Source organism: Crocuta crocuta, unplaced genomic scaffold (genome assembly GCF_008692635.1).
Source record: "Crocuta crocuta isolate KB4526 unplaced genomic scaffold, BGI_CrCroc_1.0 scaffold3, whole genome shotgun sequence".
In the NCBI taxonomy this organism is placed as follows: domain Eukaryota; kingdom Metazoa; phylum Chordata; class Mammalia; order Carnivora; family Hyaenidae; genus Crocuta; species Crocuta crocuta.
In genome coordinates, this window is record NW_027529934.1 from 11,613,378 (window position 1) to 11,640,202 (window position 26,825).

Sequence of the window (26,825 nt, forward strand, 5' to 3'; positions counted from 1 at the left end):
CCACCCTTCCACCTTCCTGCACTAGCCAGCCACTAATATTTATGGATTATTCCTCTGTATTCTCTTAAATCTATTTTCCTTCTTTTTCACATCAACACTATTGCTTTAGTTATGGACGTTTTCTTTCAGGTGGAGTTTTAAACTTATCTTCATAAAGTTATTAAAACCTTGCACTCTGAGCTGCAAGAATCTGATGACTGCCTGTCATTCAGAACCAGGTTACTGGAGTCCGTTTCTGATAGGCTGAGTTTCAGAAGGGAGGGGGAGACACTGATCAGTTGACTTGGAAAACTGTGTTAACCAAGATGAGTTATGGTTAATTGAACAAGTTTAAAATAGGTTTTGATGGGCATATATTACCACATACTAAAGAACAATCAATCTTTTCCCAAGTCTGTGGAACATTTTCATTCTGGTATTCAAGTATATCCTATTATGCAGCTAATACTTTCGCTACTTTCACTTGGAAAGCTTTTTCATCCTTTAAGAAGAGTGGTATACTGCAAGTTAGCACAGGTTCTAGAGCCAGAATGACTGGTTAGAAATAAAAACTGCCACTTTCTTGCTGTTTGTTAACATCTCTGTGCTTCCTTATGTGTAAAACGGCAACAATAATGGTGTCTAGGCTCACAGCTATAAAGCTTAAACAAACGGATTCATGGAAATGCTCAATAAGTGGTAAGTATTCTTTTCCAAGACTCAATTCAAGGTTGTCCCCATTAAGTCTCAGATTCATTTCCCCTCACTGTTGCTATAAATCACTTCTTTTGTGTTAAAAAGACTACTGCTTATCCTTTTTTTCCTCCTTCTAGATTGTGTATGTGACAATTTGTTTCCTCATATGCTTGGTTTCTGAAATAATACCATCCATCATGATCAATGCCATTACCAACAAACACCTTCATCAACATCTGCAAGACATTTGCTACGTACTAGGTACTATTCTAATCATCTTAGTATAAATCAGTTCATTTAATTTAAACAACTGCTATGGTAGTAACTACTGCATTATTATGCCCACTAGTAAAATGAAAGCACACAGGAACAGAGAACCTAAATACTGTGACACAGTTGGCAAGCAGTACAGCCAGGTTTCGGACCCGGGCATTCTGACTCCAGAGTCTGTGTTCTTAACACTGTTATACTGCCTTTAAATTCAAATTCCTAATGGAAGAAACTATATTTCACCTTTATATCATTTTCCCCAACTCTACATCCTCAACCCTCCTACCCCAGTGCTCAGGACACAAAGGGAACTCAGTAAGTAATGAACCACTGAAATATAAACAAACTGACAGGGAAAAAGGAAGAATATGATTAGTCACAAAATATGTTTCTTGTTTGTAAACTTACTGAATTGCTTCAGCAAACCCATCTGTGCGATGTGGTACTACAAGAGTTGGAGTACTGGGAACTGTTCTGTCCTCGTCATCAAAAAAGTGCTGCTGCTGAAATGAAGGCAGAAAATGGGGAATCACAGGCATGACAGTAACACACATAGGGACTACATAAGTATTTGCTGAACAAATGAGTCACTCTCACGTAAGGGGTCGATAGTTACCATGCCACCTATTCCCGGAGTCAACTGAAGCCCACGTCCTACAGACTGCCTCCGAGTCATCTGAATTCTCTGCGTCAAGAAGGGAATTACATTTGTTTTAAGGAGTCAGGCAATGAAACGAGAACCAAATACCAACAGATCTAGCTTAGTAAACTGGTCTTTAGAGAACTGAATGTTAGCAGGTAATGTAACCATTGGGGTATTTTTTCAGGAAAAATTGCTAATATTTGCACTACAGAAATCAGTTTTAAATAGCAGTAAGTTTTTAATTGCATAGACCAACAAATATTTTAGTAACCAATAGACAAAATATTAACCAATATTTAAAATTAATCTCTGGTCCTATTTTATTTGTATGTAGCTAACTGACTTTCTATTTCCTTAATTTAAGGTATTAGGAAATGTGCCTTTGGATCTTAAAGCTTAATTATTCTTTGTAGCTCAAACAGCAATATGTTCTTCACATAAACTGTTGCCCAATTTAGGTAATTCTAAATTGGGAGATTTGGTACATATTGCAGGATCCATATACAACCCATGAAGGCTATGTTTTTACATAATGAGGTTATTTTCATTTGTAATATTTTAGAAGAATCTACACTTGACAGTTTTCCGTACACCATAATGCATGGTAAGAGTCAAGCTAGATTACTAAAAGCCTTAGTAGTTGTCCCGCAGTTTAAGAGTTTCTGATGAAGAGATGTCCAACCGTATTACAAAGAGTGCTACATGCTAAGGGTCGTTAACTCTTTCATTAATTAGGAAAGTGGAAATTAATATGTACGAATGAAATAAAATGAGAGAAAAAAGTTTTGTTAAGCAGAACAGCAATTTCCTTTTGAAGAAAAAACATGTGCACCTTAGAAAAAGAAACCTTCAAAATACATGGTGATTTGCTGCTAAAATAAAATTTACTTTAATTAAAATCCCAGAAACCATTTTCCTTTTTGAACCTTCAGAAAAAGTGACCAGACCTTTATTTGCTATGACTGTAACCATTTCAATTTATACACAACTTTCAGTAAGCCTTGCTTTTCCAAAACTCACTTCATTTATGAAGTAAATTACTGCCATATTTTAAGAAAAAGCAGTAAGAGTTTAGTTTCAGTTCAAAAAACTTTATAAAAACATGTTAAAACATTACAAAGTTCATTTAACTTCTGGAAAAAGTAGTATCTTATGGAAAGGAGGAGAGATAAATTTAGCCAAGCATTTTTTTACTTTGTTTTTCAGATTGACCAGTACTTTTAATACCTGAACTGGTGGTCCCAATTCCTGAGGTGGAGCATGAATGGTCAGTCGTGGGGGCAGAGGGTGTGGAGGGCGTCTTGGAGACTGAGGTGCTCTAGGAGTCTGTCTTTCAGATGCTGATGATGGCTGTTGTTCTCTAGAAATGTCTTGGGAAAAAGATGGCTCTGCAGTACCTGTATTGCCTTCACCTATAGGAAGAGAGAAGCTTATTTTGAACTATTCAATTTATCACAGAATAACCTGGACAATCCCCTACAAGTGTAAATCTTGCCCCTAGGAATGTTCACCTCACTAATGCTTTCAGAAGGAAAGTAGTGAGGTGTGGACAACAGGAGTGCAATTGTCAGCTGTGCGGCCGTAGGCAAGTCCCTTAACCTCTCTGAGTCTACTTCTTTGGTTGGTTAATGGAACCAGCCAAAAGGTACTTTTGTATTTTGGATTTCTTAAACTTGTAATTTCAACGTCTTGGCCTTCAGATGTCTAGGTCTTGTACACACATGGTAAAAACAACAGAAGATGTTTCCAAGTGGGAAAGTAAATAGGCTATCACAGAATTTAGTAGTTTTAAAAGTCTGAGGTGTGGAATCAGATTCTAGCTATAACATTTAATAGCTATGTGATCTTTTTTTTTTTTTCAACTAATCTCTATGCCCAACATGGGGCTCAAACTCACAACCCCGAGATTTAAGAGTTGTTCTACCGACTACATGTTCTGAGCCAACCAGGTGTCCGTCTCAGATTCTTAATTGGTACCTAAACCAGTAAGCTTATCATAAGAATTAAACACAGTTGACACTTGAACAACGCAGGTTTGAACTGCACAGGTCCATATATGCAGATTTTTTACTATTTTCTCTTCATGACTGTCTTAACGATGTTTTCTTTTCTCTAGCTTCCCTTATTATAAGAACACAGTATACGATACAACATGTAAAAACATGTTAATTGTTATATGATATCACTAAGGCTTCTGGGTCAACAGTCAGCAATTAGTAGCTAAGTTTTGGGGGTCAGAAGTTATACTTGCATTTCTGACTATGCAGCGGGGTTGGCATTCATAACCTTGGCATTTTTCAATTTAACATAGGTATAAGTGCTCAGGAAAAGCATTCTCTTTGTGACTTTTTGGCAACATACCAAATACATCCACTAACTTAATTTTATCCAGATCACTAGGCCTATTTTTGATTATAAAAAAGCAAGTCTCCAGCAAGTATTCAATGAACACCTACAATATGCTTTGTATCTGGGAAAAATGGCTACGAACATTGGCCCTGAAAAACTTAATACTTAATAAGGGCTAAACATATTTCTTCTTGTATCGTGACACACAGAATGTTTCTTAAATCTACAAAATGTTTTATAAAATGTAACTTATGTCTCCAAATGATCATTAATCTCCTTATGTCCCTTAAAAAGTAATAATGTATTTTAGTATATGGTCTAATATTATTTTCTTAAAAAATTTAAAAGCTGAAAGGTTGCTTATGCACTTGCTTTATCTTAATTCAAATGAGCACGTATCTTACATTTTTTTAAAGTTTATTTATTTCGAAAACGAGAGAGAAAGTAAGGGAGAGAGAGAGGTAGGGAAGGGCAGAGAAAGAGGGAAAGACAGAATCCCAAGCAGGCTCTGCACTATCAGCACAGAGCCGACACAGGTCTTGAACTCACAAACTGTGAGATCATGACCTAGGCCAAAGTCAAGAGATGGATATTTAACCAACTATCTATCAGCACAGAGCCGACACAGGTCTTGAACTCACAAACTGTGAGATCATGACCTGGGCCAAAGTCAAGAGTTGGATATTTAACCACAAGCCCCATAACTTGCATTTTTAAATGTGCAGGTTTACACAGAACCTCAGACATACTGTTTTCCCAATAGCCTAAATATAGACCATTTATGATTTTGGCTCTAGTATTATCTATAAAACCAGGATATTAGACCAGATGATCACCAATTCTTTAAAACACATTTAAAAATGATTCTAAAATAAAATTTTCTATATTTTCAGAATCATTTAATACCTACAATATTTCAATGAGGTCTGGACTCATCCTTTAAAATATTTAACAAAAAGCATGCTACAATGGCCATAGTATCTTTTATTCAATGGAAAACCAGTCAACATTGCAAAGCTCCAATACCCACAAATCTTTAAATGTACTGCTTGATTTAGACAACCTCTTTTGGCTATGAACTGCTATTACTGCTGTTAGAGGTCACTGATATTGAACATTTTCCACTGAATAAAAACAGCAGCAACACACTGCATTTACAATACTTTACAGACTTTGGAATGTTTGAATCTTACAGAAGTTTGATGTGGCAGAAAAGACAGTATAATGACTTTGGTGATGAATATAGTAGACTTTATATGAGAGAATAGTAACAAAGCTAGAATAAGCCAATCTCTTGCTTGCTAATTTACTAACCAAGTTTTATTACTCACATGATAATCAAATGTATCCTAGTTTAGAAAATATTACCAGAAGTATTCAAGTAAAAATATCTCTGAAAAAAGTCTCACCACTGTTCTGAGAATCAGCAGCTCTCTGATTACTTTCACCTCCACCCATACTTTCTTCTGTTTCTGTACCCGGATCAGTCCCATCACCACCCTAGAAACAAAACATGATGACTAAGTGCAAATATACCAGTTGCCTTAAACACATAAGAAACTAAATCACAATAACAACAAACAAAGAGACCCAAAGGTATAAAAGGCATTAGTGTTCTGAGAATACAGACCTTTGTATACCCCTGGAAACTATGTTTTCTAACAAGTTCTTAATTCTAGCCACTTACCTCAGCATCATCAGCTTCATAGCCGTCATTGCCATCTGCACTACCAGTGCCTTCATTACTATCTTCACCCTCATCTCCCATCCCTGTGTCATCCTCATCATCATCCTCATCTTCCTCATCTTCTTCATAATCCTAGCAGAAAAATTCCCAAGGAAAAAAAGATCTGCGATGTAGCACACATGTTCTGCACATCCTAATGGCATGTTTAACAATTTCAATGACACACCAGTGATCGGGATACAGGAGCTGTCCTGAGATTGCAGGGCATTATTTCAGTAGCAGCAAATAGCACAACTGTGAGACTTGCTGGAATGAGTACTATAATAATTACTTCTGTATCTTAACTGTTCACATGAGATCAGTTCAAAGATCAAAGCTCCAAAATGTCCAAAAAGTGTTAGGGTCCACTTAATACTCAATTTAAAAAGTGGGATTGAGGAAAAAAATACTGAATTTATACTAAACTTTGAGCTTTTAAAAACCACTGTTTGATTAATGAAAGAATCTAAAATGAACGGTTGTCAATAATGATTAATTCCCCAAATGAAAAATAAAAAGTTTCACTTAAAATATTCTTCAATTAGGATAACACACAAAAAACCACATACGAAGAACAAAACAAAAAAAGCCCACAAAAAGTTCCATTACTTTTGAAAAAAGTATGTGACTATACAAGAAAAAAAGCAACCCTACTTTTTTTATCTCTAGAAATGATAGAGCTTACAATTAAATCGTTAGTTATCAATAAGATTTAGCAAATTCTATTTTTTTTTTTTTTTAAATGTTTTATTTATTTCTAGGAGAGAGAGAGACAGCATGAGGAGGGGAGGGGCATCTAGGAGAGAGAGAGACAGCATGAGGAGGGGAGGGTCAGAGAGAGAGGGAGTCACAGACTGAAACAGGCTCCAGGCTCTGAGCTGGCAGTCAGCACAGAGCCCGACGCGGGGCTCGAACCCACGAACCGCGAGATCATGACCTAAGCGAAAGTCGGACGCTTAACCGACTAAGCCACCCAGGCGCCCCAAGATTTAGCAAATTCTAAAAGGGCTTAGCAATTAAAAAAAAAAAAAAAAGATGGATTTTTCATCACTTGTTCTATGCTCAATTTCATTATAAAATGTTAATTACAGAACTATTGGGATAAAAAAAGCAAAATAATCTATTTAAACTGACAGGGAAGCAGATGTTACTGGTTAATGATTTAGCAGTTCTAAAGATTTGAGCATTTTGTATAGCACTTTAAAAACAATGGTTGATTTTTACCTCATGTTCTCCATCATTTTCATCATCATCCTCTTCTTCATCATCACTGTCAATTACAATGACATCATCTCCTTTGCCTTGACCATCTTGGGATGAAGTTGTCGTTTGCTGATCTGACTGAAGGGGTCCAAGGTCTATTTGTAGAGACTGAGAGGTTTCTTCACTATCTTCCATAGGAGTATAATCTCCCTGGGTGACTCCCTTTTAAGAGTGGGGGGGGGAAAAAACTTGAAAATTTTTTTTAAGTCAAATATACTTAAAACTATCAGTGAGATGTTGTATATCTAAGACAAAAAAACCACTTGTGGTTGTCCAACATAAACGTAAAGTGATCCACAATGACTCACATATGTGATTTTCAATTTTCTAGTAGTCATTTATAGAAAGAAATAAGTGAAATCAGTTTAATATTAACATACAAAATATTTCAGTATGTAATCAAACTAAAAATTATTACATAGGTATTCCACCTTTTAAAATTTATAATTAAGTCCTTTAATATCCAATGTAGATTTTATACTCATAGCCTATCTCAATTCAGACTAGCTCTGTTTCAAGTGTTCAATAGCTAATGTGATTAGTTAACAGTGCAGTTGCAGACCAAAGTCAGAAAAAAAGAAATACTGAGAGAGGGCAAGATGGAGGAGAAGCAGGGAGCTCCGTGCATTTCGCTTGCACAGAGAAGGCCTGAAGTCATAGGACATGGAGCCACCGGAGTTTGGGAAGATAAAGAGACAGAACACATTGGGAACGAAACCTCATAAGTGCAGCTACCTCAAGAAACAAGCCAAAGTACACATGGTGGAGAGTCCCAAATACCACTACGAGTAGGAAAACAAAATAACCAAATGCTCAACAAGAGAAACCAAGAGACACCGTTCAAAGAACACTTCTTGAACGGACAGCCCCTGAAAAGTCAAAGAGCCCTCATTAATACAGCAGAACTCGCAGGGGCAGAGTGTACAACAAGCTTTTAAAATTAACAAGAGATAGAAAGCTAACCAAAATGACGAAATTGAGGAACTCTCCTCCAAAGAAATTCCAGGAAGAAATGACAGCTAAAGAACTGCTCAAAACAGATAATAAGCAACATAACTGAACAAGAATTTAGAACAAGAATCATAATATTAACCACTGGGCTTGAAAAAAGCATGGAGGACATCAGAGAAACTATTGCTACAAATTATGGAGCTCAAAAATAGTTATGATGAATTAAAAGACGCTATAAATGAGATACATAATAAAATGGAGGCATCCAATGCACGCATTGAAGAGGCATAAAGGAGAATAAGCGATTTAGAAGACATATTTATAGAAAAAGAGGAAACTGAGAAAAAGAGAGATAAACTGATCCAGGAACATGAAAGAAGAGTGGAGAGCTCAAAAAATTAACAATAGAACTCTCCTATGACACAGCAATAGCACTGCCAGGAATTTACCCAAGGGATACAGGAGTGCTGATGCACAGGGGCACATGCACCCCAATGTTCATAGCAGCACTCTCAACAATAGCCGAAACATGGAAAGAGCCTAAGTGTCCATCAACGGACGAATGGATCAAGAAGATGTGGTTTATTTATACGATGGAATACTACATGGCAAAGAGAAAGAATGAAATCTGGCCATGTGTAGCAACATGGATGGACCTTGAGGGTGTTTTGCTGAGCGAAATAGGTCAGGTAAAGAAGGACAGCTACCATATGTTTGCACGTATAGGAGGATTAGGTAGAACTTAACGGAGGACCGTGGGGGAGAAGAAAGGGGGAAAAGCAGTGGAGGGAGAGGGAGGAAGGCAAACCATGAGAGACTCTTGAATGCCGAGAAAAAACTGAGGGCAGATGGGGTGGGAGGGGAGGGGAATGGGGGTGATGGGCATGGAGGAGGGCACTTGTGGGGATGAGCACTGGGTGCTATATGGAAACCAACTTGACAATAAACTATTTAAAAAAAAAAAAGAATATTCACGGGCCTGCAATTTATTATTATTATTAAAAAAAACTTATTTCCCAAATCAGAAATAGCCTGGAAAACACACTAAACAAAATAAGCTATTATTACTGTCTGTTTTTTAAACAGCTGAATGCATGAGTGGGGGAGGGACAGAATAAGAGGAGAACAGAATCCAAAACAGGTTCCAGGCTCTGAGCTGTCAGCAGAGCCTGATGCGGGGCTGGAACTCGTGATCCTCAAGATTATGACAGGTGCTAACGTCAGAAGCTCAACAGGCTGAGCCACCCAGGTGCTCCTATTATTATGGTCTTTTTACAAAGGAACTTCTCTCCCTAAAAACTCGCTATACTAAGCCTTCAAACCACACTAAAGACAATTAGATGTGAAAATAATTCTTTGCCTAATTCACTCTCATGATTCTATCTTGTTAGCCTCTGAAATAAACTGTAATTTAAGCTTTATTTTTGTTATTAACTAGAAAAAATTAAATGCCTACTTTTTGGTTAAGCACTCAGCAGAATCTGTTTTTTACACAAACCCAAAACAATGTCTTGTGAACTCATTCACAAAGATTATATTTGCTGTAATGGAAAAAAAATGAATAATTTATGATATAATTAAAAACGTGCTACAAAGGGACATGCATATTTCAAGAATAGCAATGCTAACAAAGAACATTTGCTTCGTTGTCAGAAAATCTGAAAAATGAACTGTTACACATCAGTAGATAGTGCTAAAAATGGACTGGAATGCCAAATGGTACTTCTGAGTCATGGGCAATTTTGCCAATCTCAAGAAAAAGCTTTGTACAGAAGATTTTACTATAATTTGGTCAAGTCTGGCAATAAATTAAACATTCAAGTATTATTTCAGAATTGTTTTTATGCTGTTCAGATATGACACTCTGAAAGATACATAAAATAGAGCTCATTTAGAGTACCATTCTTTCATCTTTAAGGTTTAGGTTTCTAAGGAAACTATTTTGAGGAAAATAGGGAAAATTAACTTAAAAATTAATGCATCTAAGAAACTAAAATTTATTTGCAATCAATGGTTGTTTACGATCTGCTTGAAAAAATTCCTTAATTTTATATAGATAATTTTAGAATGATTCTAAAAATTTATCCCAACAGAAAGTCTATTTCATGCTGAGGAGTATAATTAGAAACTAGACAGCTGACTTTAAGTACTAGCAGAAGTTGGGTAGTTAATTATCTGAGCATCATATAACAAGGCTGTTGAGGATTAAATTAATAAATGCTAATTTCCTAGAGCACTTGGCATGCATAGTAGAGAACTGTGTTAATTATCAGTAGTTAAACTATTAGTATTACTGCAACATAACTTCTCAATTATTGTGGAAGAGGAATAGAAGAAAAGTAATAGTACCTAAAATAGTACCTGCCACGTATTTTTAGTGTTTATGATACTAAAAATCATGTTATGTTATTCGAACAGATGAGAAGATTAAGGCTTAGGGAGCATCAGTGACTTGCTGTAGTCACACAACTTCTAAGTGGTATAGGAACAGAACCAATGGTTTAGAGCTTCAGAGTCTACACACTAGCGAGGCTGCCTCTGGAGAAGCCTCACAGTTCAAAAATTGAAAAAAATATACAAATGTATTTCCTTTCATAGCTTATTTTAATCCAGTAAGAGAAGCAAAAAAGGGGAGTGCAATAAAGGACCATGAAAGGGGCACTGTGGATTAACTCAAGACTCAACCAGCACTCATCTTTCCAAAGAGTTAAGAATGGATAATCTTTACTCATGACAATTCTTAGCCTGCAAAAATCTGTGCTAAGTATAATAATAACATCTCTTTAACAAAGTTTATAAGACAGTATACTAATTAGGAGTAAAACAAAAAGGAAATTGCAATGGTAATTCCAATATTTCATTAAATATAAAAGCACGAAGTTTAAAAAATAGTCTAAATAATGTTTCAATTTGTCAAAGCTGATTCCATTCATTAAACGCAGCAATTTATTACTTTAAATGTGTTTTACTTACTTCTCCAATAGAATCTTGTGAATCTTGGTTGTATACTTGAGTCTCTACCTCTCCATCAGTACTTTCTTCTCCCATAACTTCTTCCTGACTCATAATATACAAGTGTGTTAACCAGATCAATTCACTAGATAGAGTCACCTGCTCACCTAGTTTTCCCAATAAAACTTTATAACCTTATGAAGCTGCTCTTTCATTATATACATAGAAATGCTCTTACATTTATATAATATAATCAACCACATTCCTCTTCAGCATAAGTTTATAAACACTAATTAAATACATGCTAAGGAAATTAATTTAGTAGTCTTAATTTAAGTTTCATGGTATTTTTGTCCGACAAAAGAAAATAAAGGAGTACAGTTTTGGTTAAACTGAGAAAGATGGCAGGCAACAGTTTACAAATGTCCATGAGATATAAACTCCTTATTCTTTGATTAAAAAAAACCCCACTCAACTTTGAAATGGAATACAAGTTTTTATAACTTTTTTAAACCGAAATGGGAAATAATTCAGTTAAAAATTATGCCAAGAATTATAAAAAAAAAAATGTTGGCAACAGCAACAATACCTGAGCTATCAGTTGAAGCTTTGCAGTAAGTTCATTAAGAGTTTTCCAGGTAATCGATTTTGGCTCCAACAGGTCCATTCACCTAATAATGTGAATGAAAGAATATCTTACCTCAGTTCCTACAGGGGTGACACTTTTCAACTTCTTTGGAAGAGGCATTTCTACTGTATCATCAGAGACTTGGTCAGATGCTTCTATGGCGCTATCCTCTTCCTCTTCACGTGTCCGTTTAGGCAAAGAAGAACTTGGAGTAGCTGACACTTTGAAATTACATAATTTAAATCCTGAATTAGAGGATGATAACTGAATGAAACAAAGTAAATACCTGAAACATTTTGGTCACTTAACTAAAGAAAGACACAGTAAACACTTAACTGAACAGTTTAATGTAATTTATTCCTGTTAACATATGTGTAAACAAAGAACAACGGGGGTGCCTGGGTGGCTCAGTCGGTTAAGTGAACAACTCTTGATTTCGGCTCAGGCCATGATCTCATGGTTGTGAGATGAGCCCAGATGGGCTCTACACTGGGTGTGGAGCCTGTTTAAGATTCTCTCTCCTTCCTCCTCTTACCCTCCCCCGTACATCTGTTCTGAATCAATGGTCTTATACTATCAATGTTACCTGTGGTTAATAAACCCCATCAACTTATACAGTGACACACTTGATTCACTGTGTACTGATACATAATTGGTATTCAAAAGTTTACATAGGAACTTCTATTGTTATAAAACCCAAGACTCCTTGGATAAAAAAAAATTTACATTGTATGTTTAGATTTGAAAATCTTCTATGGTCTTCTCTTACATATTTTTTTCCCTCAAGACCTGTATTAAGTTACATATGTTATGGGGTTGTATCATCTTTAAAATCAGTCAAAATAAGTGGAAGAGATCTTCATGACAAAAATGAATGATCTAGTAGTAAACATGAAATAAAGTGTTAGGCATCCATTCATCCTTCCTAATAACATTTAGAAAACAAGTATGTACCAAGAATACTCAAGATACGTATCATAATCATAATAAATACCACAGGTCTAGTCTAACTTCATTTCAAAATTAACCTTAACAAAAAAAGTTAAAAATTTAAAAAATTACAACAAAAAAATAAAATTAAGCTTACCAGTGCCAAATACTGCTGTGGAAGTAGATGGCCGCTCTACTGGCGAACTCTGTACAACTTCTACTATGTTGGGGGACAGCTCTTGACTTGCAGGCTCTATCTGAGGATGACTCTGCTGGGTGGGCTGTACAAAAGCTGTAGCCTGCGTTTGCTGCTGAACAGTCAAAATGGGTTGAGGGATCGAAGGCTGGACATTAGGACTAGTAGAACGAACAGAACCACTTGTACTTCCAAACACTGGAACATGTTCCACAGGCCCTTCAGACTGCATCGCTGAAAAATAATTGTTACATTTAATATATTAAGTTTTCTATTCCTAGCAAACCTGGATTTTCCTTCCCTTCTGTGTTACAGATAACATTTTACATTGTGTATATATCTCTTACCACTTACTAGGCAAATACTGTGGGAAAAGGTAATTAATGTATTATGCATTTTTGTGTTGCCTATGTGACTGACATGGTAGTGTGCAGTTTGGTGGCTGAATTAAATAAATATGTCTCTAGGACTCTTTGCATCTATGATTTTATTTAAATTATAACCAAATAAGGTAAATGAAGAAGCCCAAGATGAATTATAAATTTTTATTAAGGATTAGTAAGGAGCAAGAAACTAGTCATGGGAACAAAGTGGAGAAAATAATGAAACAGACAGTTTCAGTGAAAAAGTGGTGTCTGCGTTGAGTAAGTGATTTAGTATGGTTTTCTAAGGTGGCTTTCCTATCATCTTCCTAAGCCATTAGACGTAAAAAAACTGGCCTTAGAAAAACATGCTATCTACTTATAGGTGTGTTATTTTCCTCCTCCTTCAGCTTAAAAATGAAAAACAAAACAAAGCAGAAAGGAAAGGAAGGAGAAAGGAAATTCACTGCATTAACAAGTATCCTGGGAGGCACACACTTGAAAATATTAACTGCCCACTTTCACTATAACACAGTTGTCTTTAGCTTCACTGGAAGCCTCATTTATCCTTGAAGTTACTGTCATCTTCCCATAATAAATCTAAATGACCAGTCAGTCCGATCAGATCTTTTATTATTTTACTTACCTTCCTGTGATTCCACCTGTGTAGTGGGCATCACTGTAGCTGTTGGGGTAGTAGTAGGATTTGTAACAGTTGCAGGTGTAACCATAGGACGGATACTGGCCCTGGGGGTTGACTTATTCCCAGCCATAGCTGCAGCTGTCACTTTGCTTGGAGTAGACACAACAGGAGTTGGCTTGATATTGGCTGTTGGTGGGTCTGATGTGCTGGCACTTACAGAGGGGGAAAGGCAAGAATAATGATTCATATAAAGTTACTATAAATATTCCTTATAAAGTATATATATTCTATCAAAACAAAATGTGCCACTTAAAGTAATCTTGATAAAGAACAAAACTAGAGGTACTGCAATCCCAGATTTCAAGATCTACTGTAGCAGGGGTACCTGGGGTGACTTGGTTGGTTAAGCGTCCGACTCCTGATTTAGATTCAGGTCATGATCCCAGGGTTGTGGGATCAAGCCCTTCATTGGGCTCTATGGGGATGACACTACGGAGCCTGCTTGGGATCTCTCTCCCTCTCTTTGCCCCTCCCCTGCTCATATGCACATGCACTCTTTCTCAAAATAAGTAAAATAAACTTAAAAAAAAAAGGATATAGTGTACTACTCAGAACAGTATGGTTCTAGCACACAAAGAGACACAAGATCAATGAATAGAATAGAGACCCCAGAAACAAACTAATGACTATATAGTCAATAAACCTGTAACAAAGGAAGCACGGATACATAATGGGAAAAAGTCTCTTCAGCAAATGGTGTTGAGAAAACTGGACAGCCATATGCAAAAGAATGAATTTATTACACTACACACAAAAATAAACTCAAAATGGACTAGAGACCTAAGTCTGAGACTTGAAACCATAAAAATCCTACAGGGAGCAAAGGCAGTAATTTCTCTGACACTGGCCACAGCAATGTCAAGGCAAGAAAAGCAAAAGCAAAACTAAACTATCAGGACTTCATAAAAATAGTAAAAACTTCTGTGCAACAAAGGAAACAATCGACAAAACCAAAAGACATTGTACTGAATGGGGGATGATATTAGTAAAAGATATATCTGATAATGAGTTAATCTCCAATTTACATAAAAAATTCATGCTACTCAATATCACAAAGACAAATAACTCAATTAAAAAATGGGCAGAATACACAGACATTTCTCCAAAGACAGACAGGTGGCAACAGACACATGAAAAAATGCTTAACGTCACTAATCATCAGGGAAATGGAAATCAAAATCACAATGAGGTACCACCTCATACAAATCAGGGTGCTAGTATTAAAATGACACATAATAACAAGTGTTGGCAAGGATGTGGAGAAAAGAGAGCACTCATGCACTACTGACAGGGATGTAAATTGGCATAGCCACTCTGGAAAACAGTATGGAGAGTCCTAAAAAAATTAAATAAAATTACCATATGATCCAATAATTCCACTGCTGGGTATTTATCCAGTGAATATGAAAACACTAATTTGAAAAGATATATGCACCCTTGTGTTTACTGCATTATTTACATTAGCCAAACTATGAAAGCAGCCCAAGTATCCATCAATAGACAAATGGATAAGAGATACGGCATGTGTGTGTGTGTGTGTATATATACATTTATTTCAGTCTCATAAAAAGACTAAAATCTTGCAATCTGCAACAACATGGATGGGTTTAGAGTGAAATAAGTCAGCCAGAGAAAGACAAACATGATATGATGTCACTCATATGTGGAATTTTAAGAAACAAAATAAATGAATAAAGAAAAAAAGAGAGAAACAAAGAACAGACTCTTAAATATGAAGAACTAGTGGTTACCAGAGGGGAGGTGGCTGGGGCGGGGGGCCAGAAGCAGGTGTGACAGATGAAGGGGATTAAGAGTACACTTATTGTGATGAGTAACTTGAGTAAGGCAGAGAACTGTTGATCACTATATTGTACACCTGAAACTAATACAATACTGTATGTTAATTATACTGGAATTAAAAAGAATTTAAAAAAAACAAAAAACACCAAGTTGTACGCTAAAGTAGGTAAATTGTGAGGTTTAATTTTAATTGTGGGGTTCAATAAAGCTGTTATTAAAAAAGAAAAATAGGGAACACCATGTGTTTCCTCAAGTGTTCAGTAAGTACAATTCTGATATGACCTCAGACCCTATTTATTCAGTTTTTCCTAACACTGCTTTGGGTACTTCTGGCAGCCTTACAAAAAATTATAGAGTACAGTTCTATTTTTATTTACTAAATGTTTCATAAGTCTTATTAAAGAGGTTTTGAATTTAAGCACTAAAAACTGCAGGAAATGCTCTACAATGGTGCCTCTGGATAATGCAGAATGTGTTCAACTGCTGATGACTGAACTCAGGTCTCTGCCTAGCCTCTTCCATTTGTTATCACGTAACATCACAGAGAACATCAGTAGCCTTCCAGAAGTCTAAAAGATGAAAGATAATCTTGTTTTTTTGTCACAGAGATCTACCTGATAAGACTGAAAGTATGCTGAAAACAAGAGTTCTAGAAAAAAGGGTTGCAACTACATAATGCAGTTTTGTACAGATAAACAGCTCTTTAGCATGCATTTTTATAATATAGATTTGTTTTCTCCTCAAAGGTCACTAACTCTTGCCTGAACTTAAAACAAAAACCAAAACAGATAAATTGTAAAAGAACTAAAACTCACATTCCTCTTTCACCAGAAGCTGGAGTTGTTTTCAATGTGATCTGCCTCTGCTGTTCTGGGACCTATAAAAAGAAAATTATGGATTATTTCATCTACCCTACAAGAGTCCACTAAACAATGCCATCAAAATATTTTATTCTCTCTGTATACTTTGCAGAGTTCACTGACGAAGGCTGCTAAATCATCAGAACCTTCAAGTACAATGTACAAGGACAAAATGACTTGCCGTTTACACAGAATTAGCTAACTACCTTAGCAGCAGGTTCTGGAGGCTCATCTCTCTGCTCAAGGTGTCTCTCTTGATGCTCCCGGAGTTCTCTTTCCAAGCGACTAATTCGACCTTCATACTGGGACTTAAGAGCTGTCATTCGAACATCCAATTCATCTTTCTGCTGATCTAAAGCTCCATTCCTTTGTTTAAGCTCCTCATTTTCTTTAGTTAGCTGATCTTTTACACCTAAAGAAGTAACCATGTGATTCTCTTATTATTATAATCAGACACTGGAAGTAAAGAACATTTACGCATTTCATAGGTACACAAAGGTTTTATCAGATTCTATTCCTGAACTTTAACATCTACAATTAATTCTGATACATAACACATCTGAATAAGCAAAAATCTACATACCTCTATACTTATTACTCCAATATAAAAAATACAGCAACGTAAAAATATGTAACTTTCTTTAAGATTTCATAAAGATAATGGATACAGCATAAACTGTAGTCAGCGTAAGTCCCTTTATACATATACCCTTTAATATTTCAAGGCATTATTAAAATACAAGGTTATTATAAATTCCAAAATTTTCATTTCATACAATCTATAACATACTTAAAAATAATCAGGTGACTTTACTTTTTTTTAATAAGTTGCTGGGACACTATATTACAGATCATTAAAAAAATTGCTTACAACAAAACCTAGCAGACTGGGCATTTTATTTACCCACCAAGCAGAAGAGCAAGCAAGGGGCAGTTAGGTCCCGAGCATTCCAGCACTGGGCCCTTCACAAACGGATTTGATATTCTCCACAAAGGGCTAGAAGACATCTCCACCCCCACCTCAGAGAAGTGAGGCACAGAAAAATCAGTGGGGGCTAGTAAGAGCCAATGCTATCTAGGAATTTACAGAAGGCCTCTGAATAGCACACGGTGGACCCAAAGGATCTCCAACAGATGGCAGAAAGAGTTACAAAATAAAGGAGAAGGACCCCAGTACTTCCTATTACCAGCCAACAATTAGGAAACACTTCATAAATAGATCAGGGACATCTTCATCATTTGAAAATTAAGACTGCTATAATTTTGTGTCCAACAGAAATCAACCTAATATTTAAAGCACACAAAGAAGTCATTTTCTGGTATTTCCATTTTTCTTTCCATTTAACTTTAAACCTTCTCAAATAACCAACTTTCACTATCAAGTTCAAATTTTAGCACATACAGAAATTTACCAGCTAAATGTGCAATTTTGGATTTTGCTGCTACTATGGCCTTTCTTGTTTTTTCTTCCTTTTCCGTTATCTGCTGTCGGAGCTGCTCCTCTTGCGTGGTTCTGTCTTGAAGATCCTGACGGAGTCGTGAAAGTTCAGACTGAAGCTGCACAGTCTGTTCCTGCAGATTTCTTGCTTCTGTCTCTTTTTCAGATAATGTCTTTTAAAGGAAAGCAAAGTATTCATGTAATTCAATTACACCAATATAAACTGTACACCCTACAGACTTAAAATGTAAAACTTATTAATTTGTGTAGATTAAATGGAAATATAAATGTAAAATGGTGGTGAAACTATTCAAGTGGATACTTGAAGATGATTAGATACTCTTATATACGTAAGTCATTCGTGTATAAAAGATAAATATCCATCAAAAAGATAATATATATGCTTCCATATAACAAGAGAAACTGTCAAGTGTTCAACACATATTTCTTTAAGTATTTAAGGCACTGATTAGGGACACAGACACTTTTCACTACGCTCACTCATACCTTCTGCAGATTCTCTACTTGACTCTCCAGTGATTTTGACTTTGTTTCAGCTTGATTGAGGGTTTCTTTGAGCTCCTGCATTTCCTGGACTGAGACATGCTGTTCCTGGTGGTCTCCAGAAGATTGAGCCGAGGTCTCCATGGCCTAAGATGACAAGTACTAATAATATACTTTCACATTTATACTCAATAATTCCAGTTCTAAAAGTTCATCTAAGGTAATAACCACAACCATGCAAAGATATTTATCTTAAAGGGTATTCATAAGGGAATTTTCTATGGAATAACTCTAATTTATAAAAGCATGAGTTACAGAAGTTAGGGTCTTCTATACAACTGGATAATAACCACCTAATCAAAATGATGCTGCACTGTCCATGAATATCTGACATACAAATGTATTTCCACAATAATGCATTAAGTGAAAAAGCACTTAAGTGCTAAAATCGTCAACACTAAGGGGTAAGAATTTTGGATATTTTTACATTTTATTAATTTTTTTATTTGAGAGAGAGAAAGAGGGAGCGCACACGTGTTAAGTGTGAGTTGGGGAGAGGGATAGAGGAAGAGGAAAAGGGGGAGGGGAAGAGATGGAGGGGAGGGGGAGGGGGAGAGATGGAGTGGGGGGGAAGGGGGGAAGGGAGAGGGGGAGAAACAGAGAGAGAAAGAGAGAGAGAGAATGAGAAGGAGAATGAATCTCATTCATGAAGCCTAACACAAGGCTCAATCCCACAACCCTGGAATCATGATCGGAGATGAAATTAAGAGAGGGACACTCAACTGGCTGAGCCATGCAGGCAAACAGACTTCTGGATTTTTAAAATATATTTTCCAATCTAACAGGTGCTAAATACATAATTAAGTTAACATATATGTGTTTTTACTTTTGAGAATTCAGATTCAAAATTTTGTAAGAACTAAGAATTCTTTTTTTGATAGGTGGTTAATATACATTACTTATGTAAAACTACAAATAAAGACTGATTATAAAGAACTATCATTTTTTGATATACACAATTTTAGTCAGCAATAAGTTACAAGAACAGGTCTGAAAAAAGGAAAATATCTGAAGTTCGAAAACTGCACTAAAATACCATGCCTTTACTAAAATTTCTTCATGAATTTATAGTGTAATTTGAGGCATATTAAAGAGCTAATCATAAACCAAATAATCATATATAAACTTAGGGTCATGTTCAGAATCTAAAAGCCAATAAATAAAAATTATAACTAAAACATATATTACATGAGTAAAGTCTATAAAACAAAATTGTGTATGTCAAAAAATTATATATAAATACACACACACACATAAAGAAAATTACTTCAAAATACCTTATCCTGTTGTGCTTTAAGTTCTTCATATTGAGTCTTGTATCTACGCCCAATCTTCTTGACTTGAGTAATAGTTTTGACTTTTTCCTGGATGTCAATTATTTTGGCATCTAAGTCCTTTTGGATGGTTTCCTTTTCAGTTCTTACTTTATTTAAGTCTTCCTTTAGACTCTGGATTAAGTTCTGGTTGTTCGTCAAAGATGCATTTGATCTAAACAAACAAAAAGATAAAAATCTATGAGACTTTATTCAAATTTTAAAATCCTTTAACTTACATTATTATTTGTTTTAGTATGTTTATTTTAAAATCCTAAAACAAACACACAGTCTCTCTCTCCAAAAGATATTTCCTTAAATTATAAATCTGTGGTACTTTAGAAAGATCTTATTTGCTTATTATAAAGGCATACATGCCCATTTTAGAGAAGAGAAAAACTGAGCTACAAGTGATTAAGGACATGCACAACTTTACACAGTAATCAAATGTTAGTACACAGATTTTAATCCACTTCTGCTTATAGCAAAATACACAATCTACTACATTGGGTGTTGAGTAAATACGTTAGGCTTTGTAGTCCACACATAGTCTTAGTTATATGTTCTTTTTTTCACAGTACTTTAAACATGTGAAAATCTCTCACATGTTTAAATGGTTTACAGGCCATGCAAACACAGGCATGTAGGTTATAGTCTGCCAACCCCTATACTTTATCATAAACTGAATCTGAAATCACAAGACCTGAATTAAGAGTATGGGTTTAACAACTACTACCTGTGACCTTGGGTACCTTCCTGAATTTGTTTCCTCATTAAGTACTAATTACTATCTCTATTTAAAATGCCAGACTGCTATAAAAAAAGAGAATATATATGAAAAAAATCTGTAAGCTGTCAAGTATTATAGAAGTAGAGGCTAACATAAATAAATGACACAAACTTAAAAAAAGTGTCAGAAACATTAATTTTAAATTTCTAAACTTTAAAAAGGCACCAGTTCATTGTAAGCTCATTCAAAAAAATTTACTTAAAACCTTCCTTTATTAAATACTTTCAAAATACTCCAATGCTAACTAAAAGAAAACCTACTTGCAGAAGTTATCTTGACTGTTAAGAGGCTCCAGCACATTTCATTCTTAACTCAGGAAGTGCTTGGGGAGTCCATATGTAAAGAGTATAAATAAACTTGTTTAAGATTTCATATATTAATATAGAATTTAAGACTTCTTTTCATATACCTTGCAATTTCAGCTTTAAGTCTCCCAATTTCTTCAGTCAACTGCTGAATACGCTTAGTATGAACTTCCTTTTCAGAGAGGAGCTTCCGATATTCTTCTGTATCTGGATCTTTCTGTTGACTTATTAGATGCTAGAGTAGCAAAAATGCATAATATGGTTTTACAGGTTTTATGAACCTAATGTGTTATAATAAAACAGCAGCTTATCTAATTACGCTTACATAAGGTGTCTTATGTAATACATGGTGATCAAGTACCAAACTACAAAATAAGACGGAAGCTTTAGTTTAGCGAAAATGCCTAACCAAAATGGAAAAGGGAAATAAAGTAAACCTCATTAACTATGCATTATTTTTTCATAATTGCAAACAAGTATTTCAAAATAGTTACAAAGAAGTCAAATAAAGGAATCCATAGAAATTATAAGCTTTTATATTAAATATCCACTTTCATTAAAGTGACATTTACAAGGAAAAAGTGTCTGTAAGTCATTACAATCGAACAAAAATAAACTAAATTTAACTGATTCCATTGAGTTAGGAAAGAGCGCAGCAAAGTTTACCAGAACATATCTAGATTGGGGAATATCACCCTCCTTTCTTGATTTTTCAGATTGCTTGTGTGATAAAAACAGGAATAAATAGGCTCTAAAATTCTACAAGCCTATTTAAATTGTAATGGTTATCATTCTAGACCATTTTCTAAGAGTCAGGTGCTAAGTGAACTGCTTTACACTTATCTATTAAACTTTTTGTAAAATAAAAAGTGGCTCGGAAATATTAAGGAACTCTCATAAATTGTGTAACTACTATCTGGCAAGGCAAATTTCCAATCTTTTATTTAAATATGGAGCTGGAGTTTCTAACTATCTAATCAAAATTATCCAGTTCTGTCCCCTAAAAATTTTCAGTGAACAAGTCTTTTTAAAGTGCTTTAATAAGCTAGATAAACTTATTTTCTTAATGTATAAAAATATTTTAGAGATACAGGAAAAGCATAAATTTGGAATTTTAAGGAAATGAATTAGTCATTTCTCATCCTCTTAAATGTTGCCCTATTATTTAAAAAATCAACACTTCCATGTTTAATTGCATTTACCTGGTTACGTGCTTTCCAACGTTTGACATCTTCTTCTAGTAACTTCTTCTCTGCTTGTAACATACCGCTTTTCTCACTCAGCTCAGCATTGGCTTCTTGTAAGGGTAAAATATCTAATTCCAGTTTCCTCACCTGAAAACAGTGCCAGTAGTTTTTTGAACATCTGATGTAAAAACTCTAACATTATTGAAAATGACATGCATTTACTCTGGATTAGGAAGTTCCAAACCTTTGCTTGCATCTGCTGTAGATCCTGTTCTAGCCTCTCTTTTTCTTCTCTTAGCATCTTATTGGTCTCCATCACTACGTTCATTGTTTCGGTTTTCTTCATCAGTTCTTCATGCTGGGCCATTGTTTTTGCAGTTACCTAAAGATTTCAAACACACACGTATATCAACATCCAATAGTAGGTGAAGACCTGTCTTCTCCTACCAGTTCTAAGCTTTCCTACAAAAAGTAAAAAGAATTTAAATGTCACCTTTTAAATGTAAAATTTTGAAAGTTATACACCTTTATTTTTCTGTGATGCAGGCTAACTACAGGGAGTTTAAAATTATAGGAATGAAAGCAAAAAGATACAAATCCCACTAACAAATAATCAGTTCTAACACTAGGTAAAAACATCAATCCAGATCTCTATTATCTATTAATCTTTCTCTACCTATTCTATCTCTACCTAATAAAATGATATTATTATCCCTCCCCCCCCCAAACAGCATGTTCCCCACTGCTCAGAAATTCTTCATTTCATTCAGTTGTTTCATTACTTTGGTTTTGAGCAATTCTACGGAATATTTCTTCAATTGTGAGGAACTTCTTTTCTGTTCTCACAGGGTTTAATTATCCATCTTTTACATGTTACTTTATTTCTCCTCATTTTTAAGGCTATGGCTCAGGCCAAAGATAGTGTTACAGCAATCAATCAAAAAGAAAAACCAAAAGTCCTCCTCCTCCCCCATCTGATTTAAGCAGTCTTCATTTTCCCCGTAGTTAATTTTCTAGATAAGCCTTGTAGATCTCAAAGTACTAAAAGGGAAACTCCCATTCAAAGGCAATTTATGTGAAGCTACTGTAAGCAATTCTAATTTTTTGTCCATTTGAAATATATGCTATGCTATAACAAATCCCATCAAGCACAACTACTATCCACATATGAACTTCTGGGATCAGGGAAGTATATTAAATGGATTCCAATCATAACCAGTGGGACACATCTAATTCAACTGTAAAAGGCCACATCACACAATCACCTTGCTGCTGACTGCATGGTCTGCAACAGCCCTCTAGCTTGGGGTGACTTGCCAGAGGAGGTGTGGACGTTTCAGGTTGGAGCCTGTGGGGCTACTGATGGGTGTGCGGGGGTTGGGGAGTGCTCCAGCTGCACCTCTGGTGTCTTTTTATCTTAGATGATGCCCTCACCCTTCTGAGCCATTGTCCTTTCTTTACCTTCTACTACCACCACTGGCTGAAGCATAGACTATAACCCCCTCCGCTCTGCTCTGAACTGGCCTTTGATGACGAATTCAGGGCTTTCCCCGAATCTTCTGCCCAGTCTTTTTTTTTTTTTTTTTAATGTTTTTTTTTTATTTATTTCTAGGAGAGAGAGACAGCGTGAGCAGGGGAGGGTCAGAGAGAGAGGGAGTCATAGACTGAAACAGGCTCCAGGCTCTGAGCTGGCAGTCAGCACAGAGCCCGACGCGGGGCCCGAACCCACGAACCGCGAGATCATGACCTAAGCGAAAGTCGGACGCTTAACCGACTAAGCCACCCAGGCGCCCCATGCCCAGTCTTAATTGAGGGCTGTTTTTTCCTTCCTCATCCTCAAGTGCCTTTTTGCACAATGACCACTGAACACCTTCCATGACACCTCCTTGCTTTGGCTAGAAGCCATAAGGTAGGGTTGGAGACAATCTCAGACTTCCCTTGTTTAGTAGTAGAACCACATTTACTCTCTCTCCACCAGCTTGAGAATGAATATTGGGTCCTCAGCCCTGCTACGCTTGGCTGTCATTGTCAAGTGATACGGTTTTGTTTTGCTTTTTTAATATTTATTTTTGGGAGAGCACAAGTGGGTGAGGGGCAGAGAGAGGGGGACAAAGGATCTGAAGCAGACTCTGCTCTGACAGGCTGACAGCAGTGAGCCCAATGCAGGACTCAAACTCACAACCGCGAGATCATGACCTCAGCTGATATCAGAAGCTCAACCAACTAAGCCATGCAGGTGCCTCAAATTATGCAGGTTTTTTAAGTTCAGATTTTGACAAAGTAAATAACAGTCACCAGGGGTACTCAAACCTGCCAGCTCTCAAACTTGTTGGTGGTTAAACTTGGAGAAAGGCCAAAGAAGACACTTGTAAACACACATGATTGTCCTGAATGAGTTGTTTTCTTTTCCTATAATTGGTTTAGCTTTTAAAAATTGATCCTTGCAATCCATTTGGGTCTAGTTTGGAATCTGACAAATGGAACAAAAAGAACCCTGGAATTCGGGGCATACTTTGCTTTTGATGTGGCTGCTTCTCATGGTCCTCCGCAGAGATTAAGAAAGAAAGTGCGCACAGCAGATCCCTGCAATTGGTGGGCCTGATTTCCTGGTGGATTGCTGGCTTTTTCCACTTTTCTGTTCAGGACCACTGACTGCTGAGATATCGATGATAAAATTAAAGAGTTTAACTGTGTTCTAAAGGGTTTTTTTTGTTTTTTTAATTTAGTGTTTGTGTAAACTTAGCTTTTGAAGCAGCAACTCTCAAGTCTGAAAAGCAATGGATGTTTCCATTAATTACGTCCTAATATATATCATGTAAGTGAAGTTCAATATAACAGTATTTCATAAGAAATACTTTTTATTGTCAGACCATTGCCTGCTTTTAATATAGTTAAAAGAAAAAAAAGTGTGCAATTAGAAAAAAAGCTATGACACAGGGTTGCCATTCTACACTGTTCATGCTTGGGTATTATTTTTGATAGAACCTGTGAGATTTCTTGACTCTTCCTATTGTATGTAGGAGCTGGTTCTCCCCTCTAACTTTGTTGGTTGGGCATTTTTTAGTATTATTTGCCAGAAGGAACACTGAGAGAATATGCCACGTTTTAAAAAACCATGATTCTGCTTTTTTCCTCCGAATGTTAATGCCACTGATTGGAGGTTTATTACAAGAATTTGAATTGGATTTTGTCAGGATGTAATTCTGAAACTTTTCATTTTTGTATGAAAACATAAACCCCATAAATCTACTCACTTTTACCTGTGGTTCAATGACTTTTCTCCAGAAGCCATTTCAACTATCATTTAAAAGAAGATAAATGAGTGAAGATCATGATTTCCTTCCTTCTGGATGTGAAGTACTATTACTGCATCTCCTTAGAATGAGGGCATGCAATTATAAAGCTTTTGGGTGGCAGTGTGGGTTAAGGAGTAGAGCTTTTGCTGTGACCATCCATTCACTACAGCATCTTATTTCCTTTCCTAGTTGATAGTTGTGACTATTTTTTGCTCCCTTGCTGAGGAAAAATTGTTCTGTAGCAGTTTCTATTTACAATTTTATCCTCGAATAATTATCTACATATATATGACACTATAGTAATACAAAAGAGAACTGAAATTTATTTAAGCACTCACCATGCACCAGACATGTTTCTAAATGCTTAGTGTACTTTAACTCACTTAATCCTTATTATTATCACCTCAATATTAAGAGCAGGGAAAGCAATAAACCTAAGACACACATCTAATGGTATGAAGCTAGAATTTAAAACCAGGCAGTCTGATTGCCACTAGTCTTTTACCATTACACTGTATCACTATTTAATAATGTTTAATAATTTGTAAATTTAGGAAAAATGCTCATTCCAAATTAAATTGTATGTTGCAAAGAACAGAAATGTTCTCTCTTGATTTAACAACTGCTTTCTTAAAGCTTGGGATACATACCTGGACTTTTTCTCTTTCAGCATTGAGACTATCCTGCAATTCCTGCAGCTCTCTTTCTAAAAGTTCAACTCTCTGTCGATAACGCAGACTCTCAACCTGAGCCACCTCAAACCTGGTTTCAGCAATTTCTTTCTCTCGTCGTATAAATCTACAGGAATACAGATTTTATTTGAATAAAAAAAATGCCAACACCACATTTCAAAACTTGGATAATCTTTAAGATGACAAAACCCATTCACTTTAGTAATTATTTTTACATGTTTTCATTAATAAGTTAACGAGAGATATTTTTACTATAGACAATGGCTTTAGAAATGTGTACCTTTAAAAAAATAATCGAAAGGCATTTAGTTTTTCAAAGAAACCACTTAAGTTCTTATGAGATTCAACTTAAAGTCATATCTTTAACTTGGCATATGTCTAAATGTCAAAAGTGACCACTAATTGGGTAGAAGTAGGTTTGTTGGCCAATAGGAATAGAATGAGCTTTATATATAAATAGCAGATAACCCCCACTTCCCTAATTTATGCCTTTACAATTGCGTTACACAGTGCTTGGTATACCACAAAATAAAACATTAAGAATATTCTTGGATTTACCTGAGAATTTCTAAAATTTGTTCTTGAGATTTTCCTTCTTCACTGAGAGATACATTCAAGGGACCTTGCACACCTTCCTTCACAGAAGCAACAACCTTGTCACTTAATTTTTCAATCTGATCATGAAGTAATCTGTTTTGTTTCTCTAGATCTTCACAGCGAGACACACACTTGGAAACTTCATCCTGTAAACAGGAGTCTATCATTATGGCAGATTTTCTGGGGTGCCTGGGTGGCTCACTTGGTTAAGCATCCTACTTCGGCTCAGGTCAAGAGCTCACTATTCATGAGTTTGAGCCCCACATCAGGCAGTCTGCTGTCAGCAAGGAGCCTGCTTTGGATCCTCTGTTCTACCACCACCACCACCACCCCGC

General features: G+C 35.9%; 1 protein-coding gene across 4 annotated transcripts in view; it reads right to left on the bottom strand.

Moving 5' to 3' along the window:
• Positions 1-26,825, bottom strand: part of TPR (translocated promoter region, nuclear basket protein) — a 62,943-nt gene that overhangs the window by 7,597 nt on the left and 28,521 nt on the right. The window contains exons 26-45 of one of the 4 annotated variants that reach the window (XM_077763278.1): positions 26,452-26,636; positions 25,852-25,999; positions 22,150-22,287; positions 21,921-22,052; positions 20,823-20,953; positions 19,588-19,798; positions 18,254-18,397; positions 17,721-17,919; positions 16,515-16,720; positions 16,264-16,325; positions 13,592-13,800; positions 12,545-12,817; positions 11,530-11,702; positions 10,851-10,934; positions 6,888-7,088; positions 5,625-5,756; positions 5,347-5,437; positions 2,816-3,000; positions 1,562-1,630; positions 1,354-1,448 (exon numbers count right to left, since the gene is read on the bottom strand). In XM_077763278.1, the coding sequence (XP_077619404.1) occupies positions 1,354-1,448; positions 1,562-1,630; positions 2,816-3,000; positions 5,347-5,437; positions 5,625-5,756; positions 6,888-7,088; positions 10,851-10,934; positions 11,530-11,702; positions 12,545-12,817; positions 13,592-13,800; positions 16,264-16,325; positions 16,515-16,720; positions 17,721-17,919; positions 18,254-18,397; positions 19,588-19,798; positions 20,823-20,953; positions 21,921-22,052; positions 22,150-22,287; positions 25,852-25,999; positions 26,452-26,636 (3,068 nt within the window). The remainder of the gene's footprint in view (positions 1-1,353; positions 1,449-1,561; positions 1,631-2,815; positions 3,001-5,346; positions 5,438-5,624; positions 5,757-6,887; positions 7,089-10,850; positions 10,935-11,529; positions 11,703-12,544; positions 12,818-13,591; positions 13,801-16,263; positions 16,326-16,514; positions 16,721-17,720; positions 17,920-18,253; positions 18,398-19,587; positions 19,799-20,822; positions 20,954-21,920; positions 22,053-22,149; positions 22,288-25,851; positions 26,000-26,451; positions 26,637-26,825) is intronic. The other 3 variants (XM_077763279.1, XM_077763275.1, XM_077763276.1) reach the window with 3 other exon arrangements.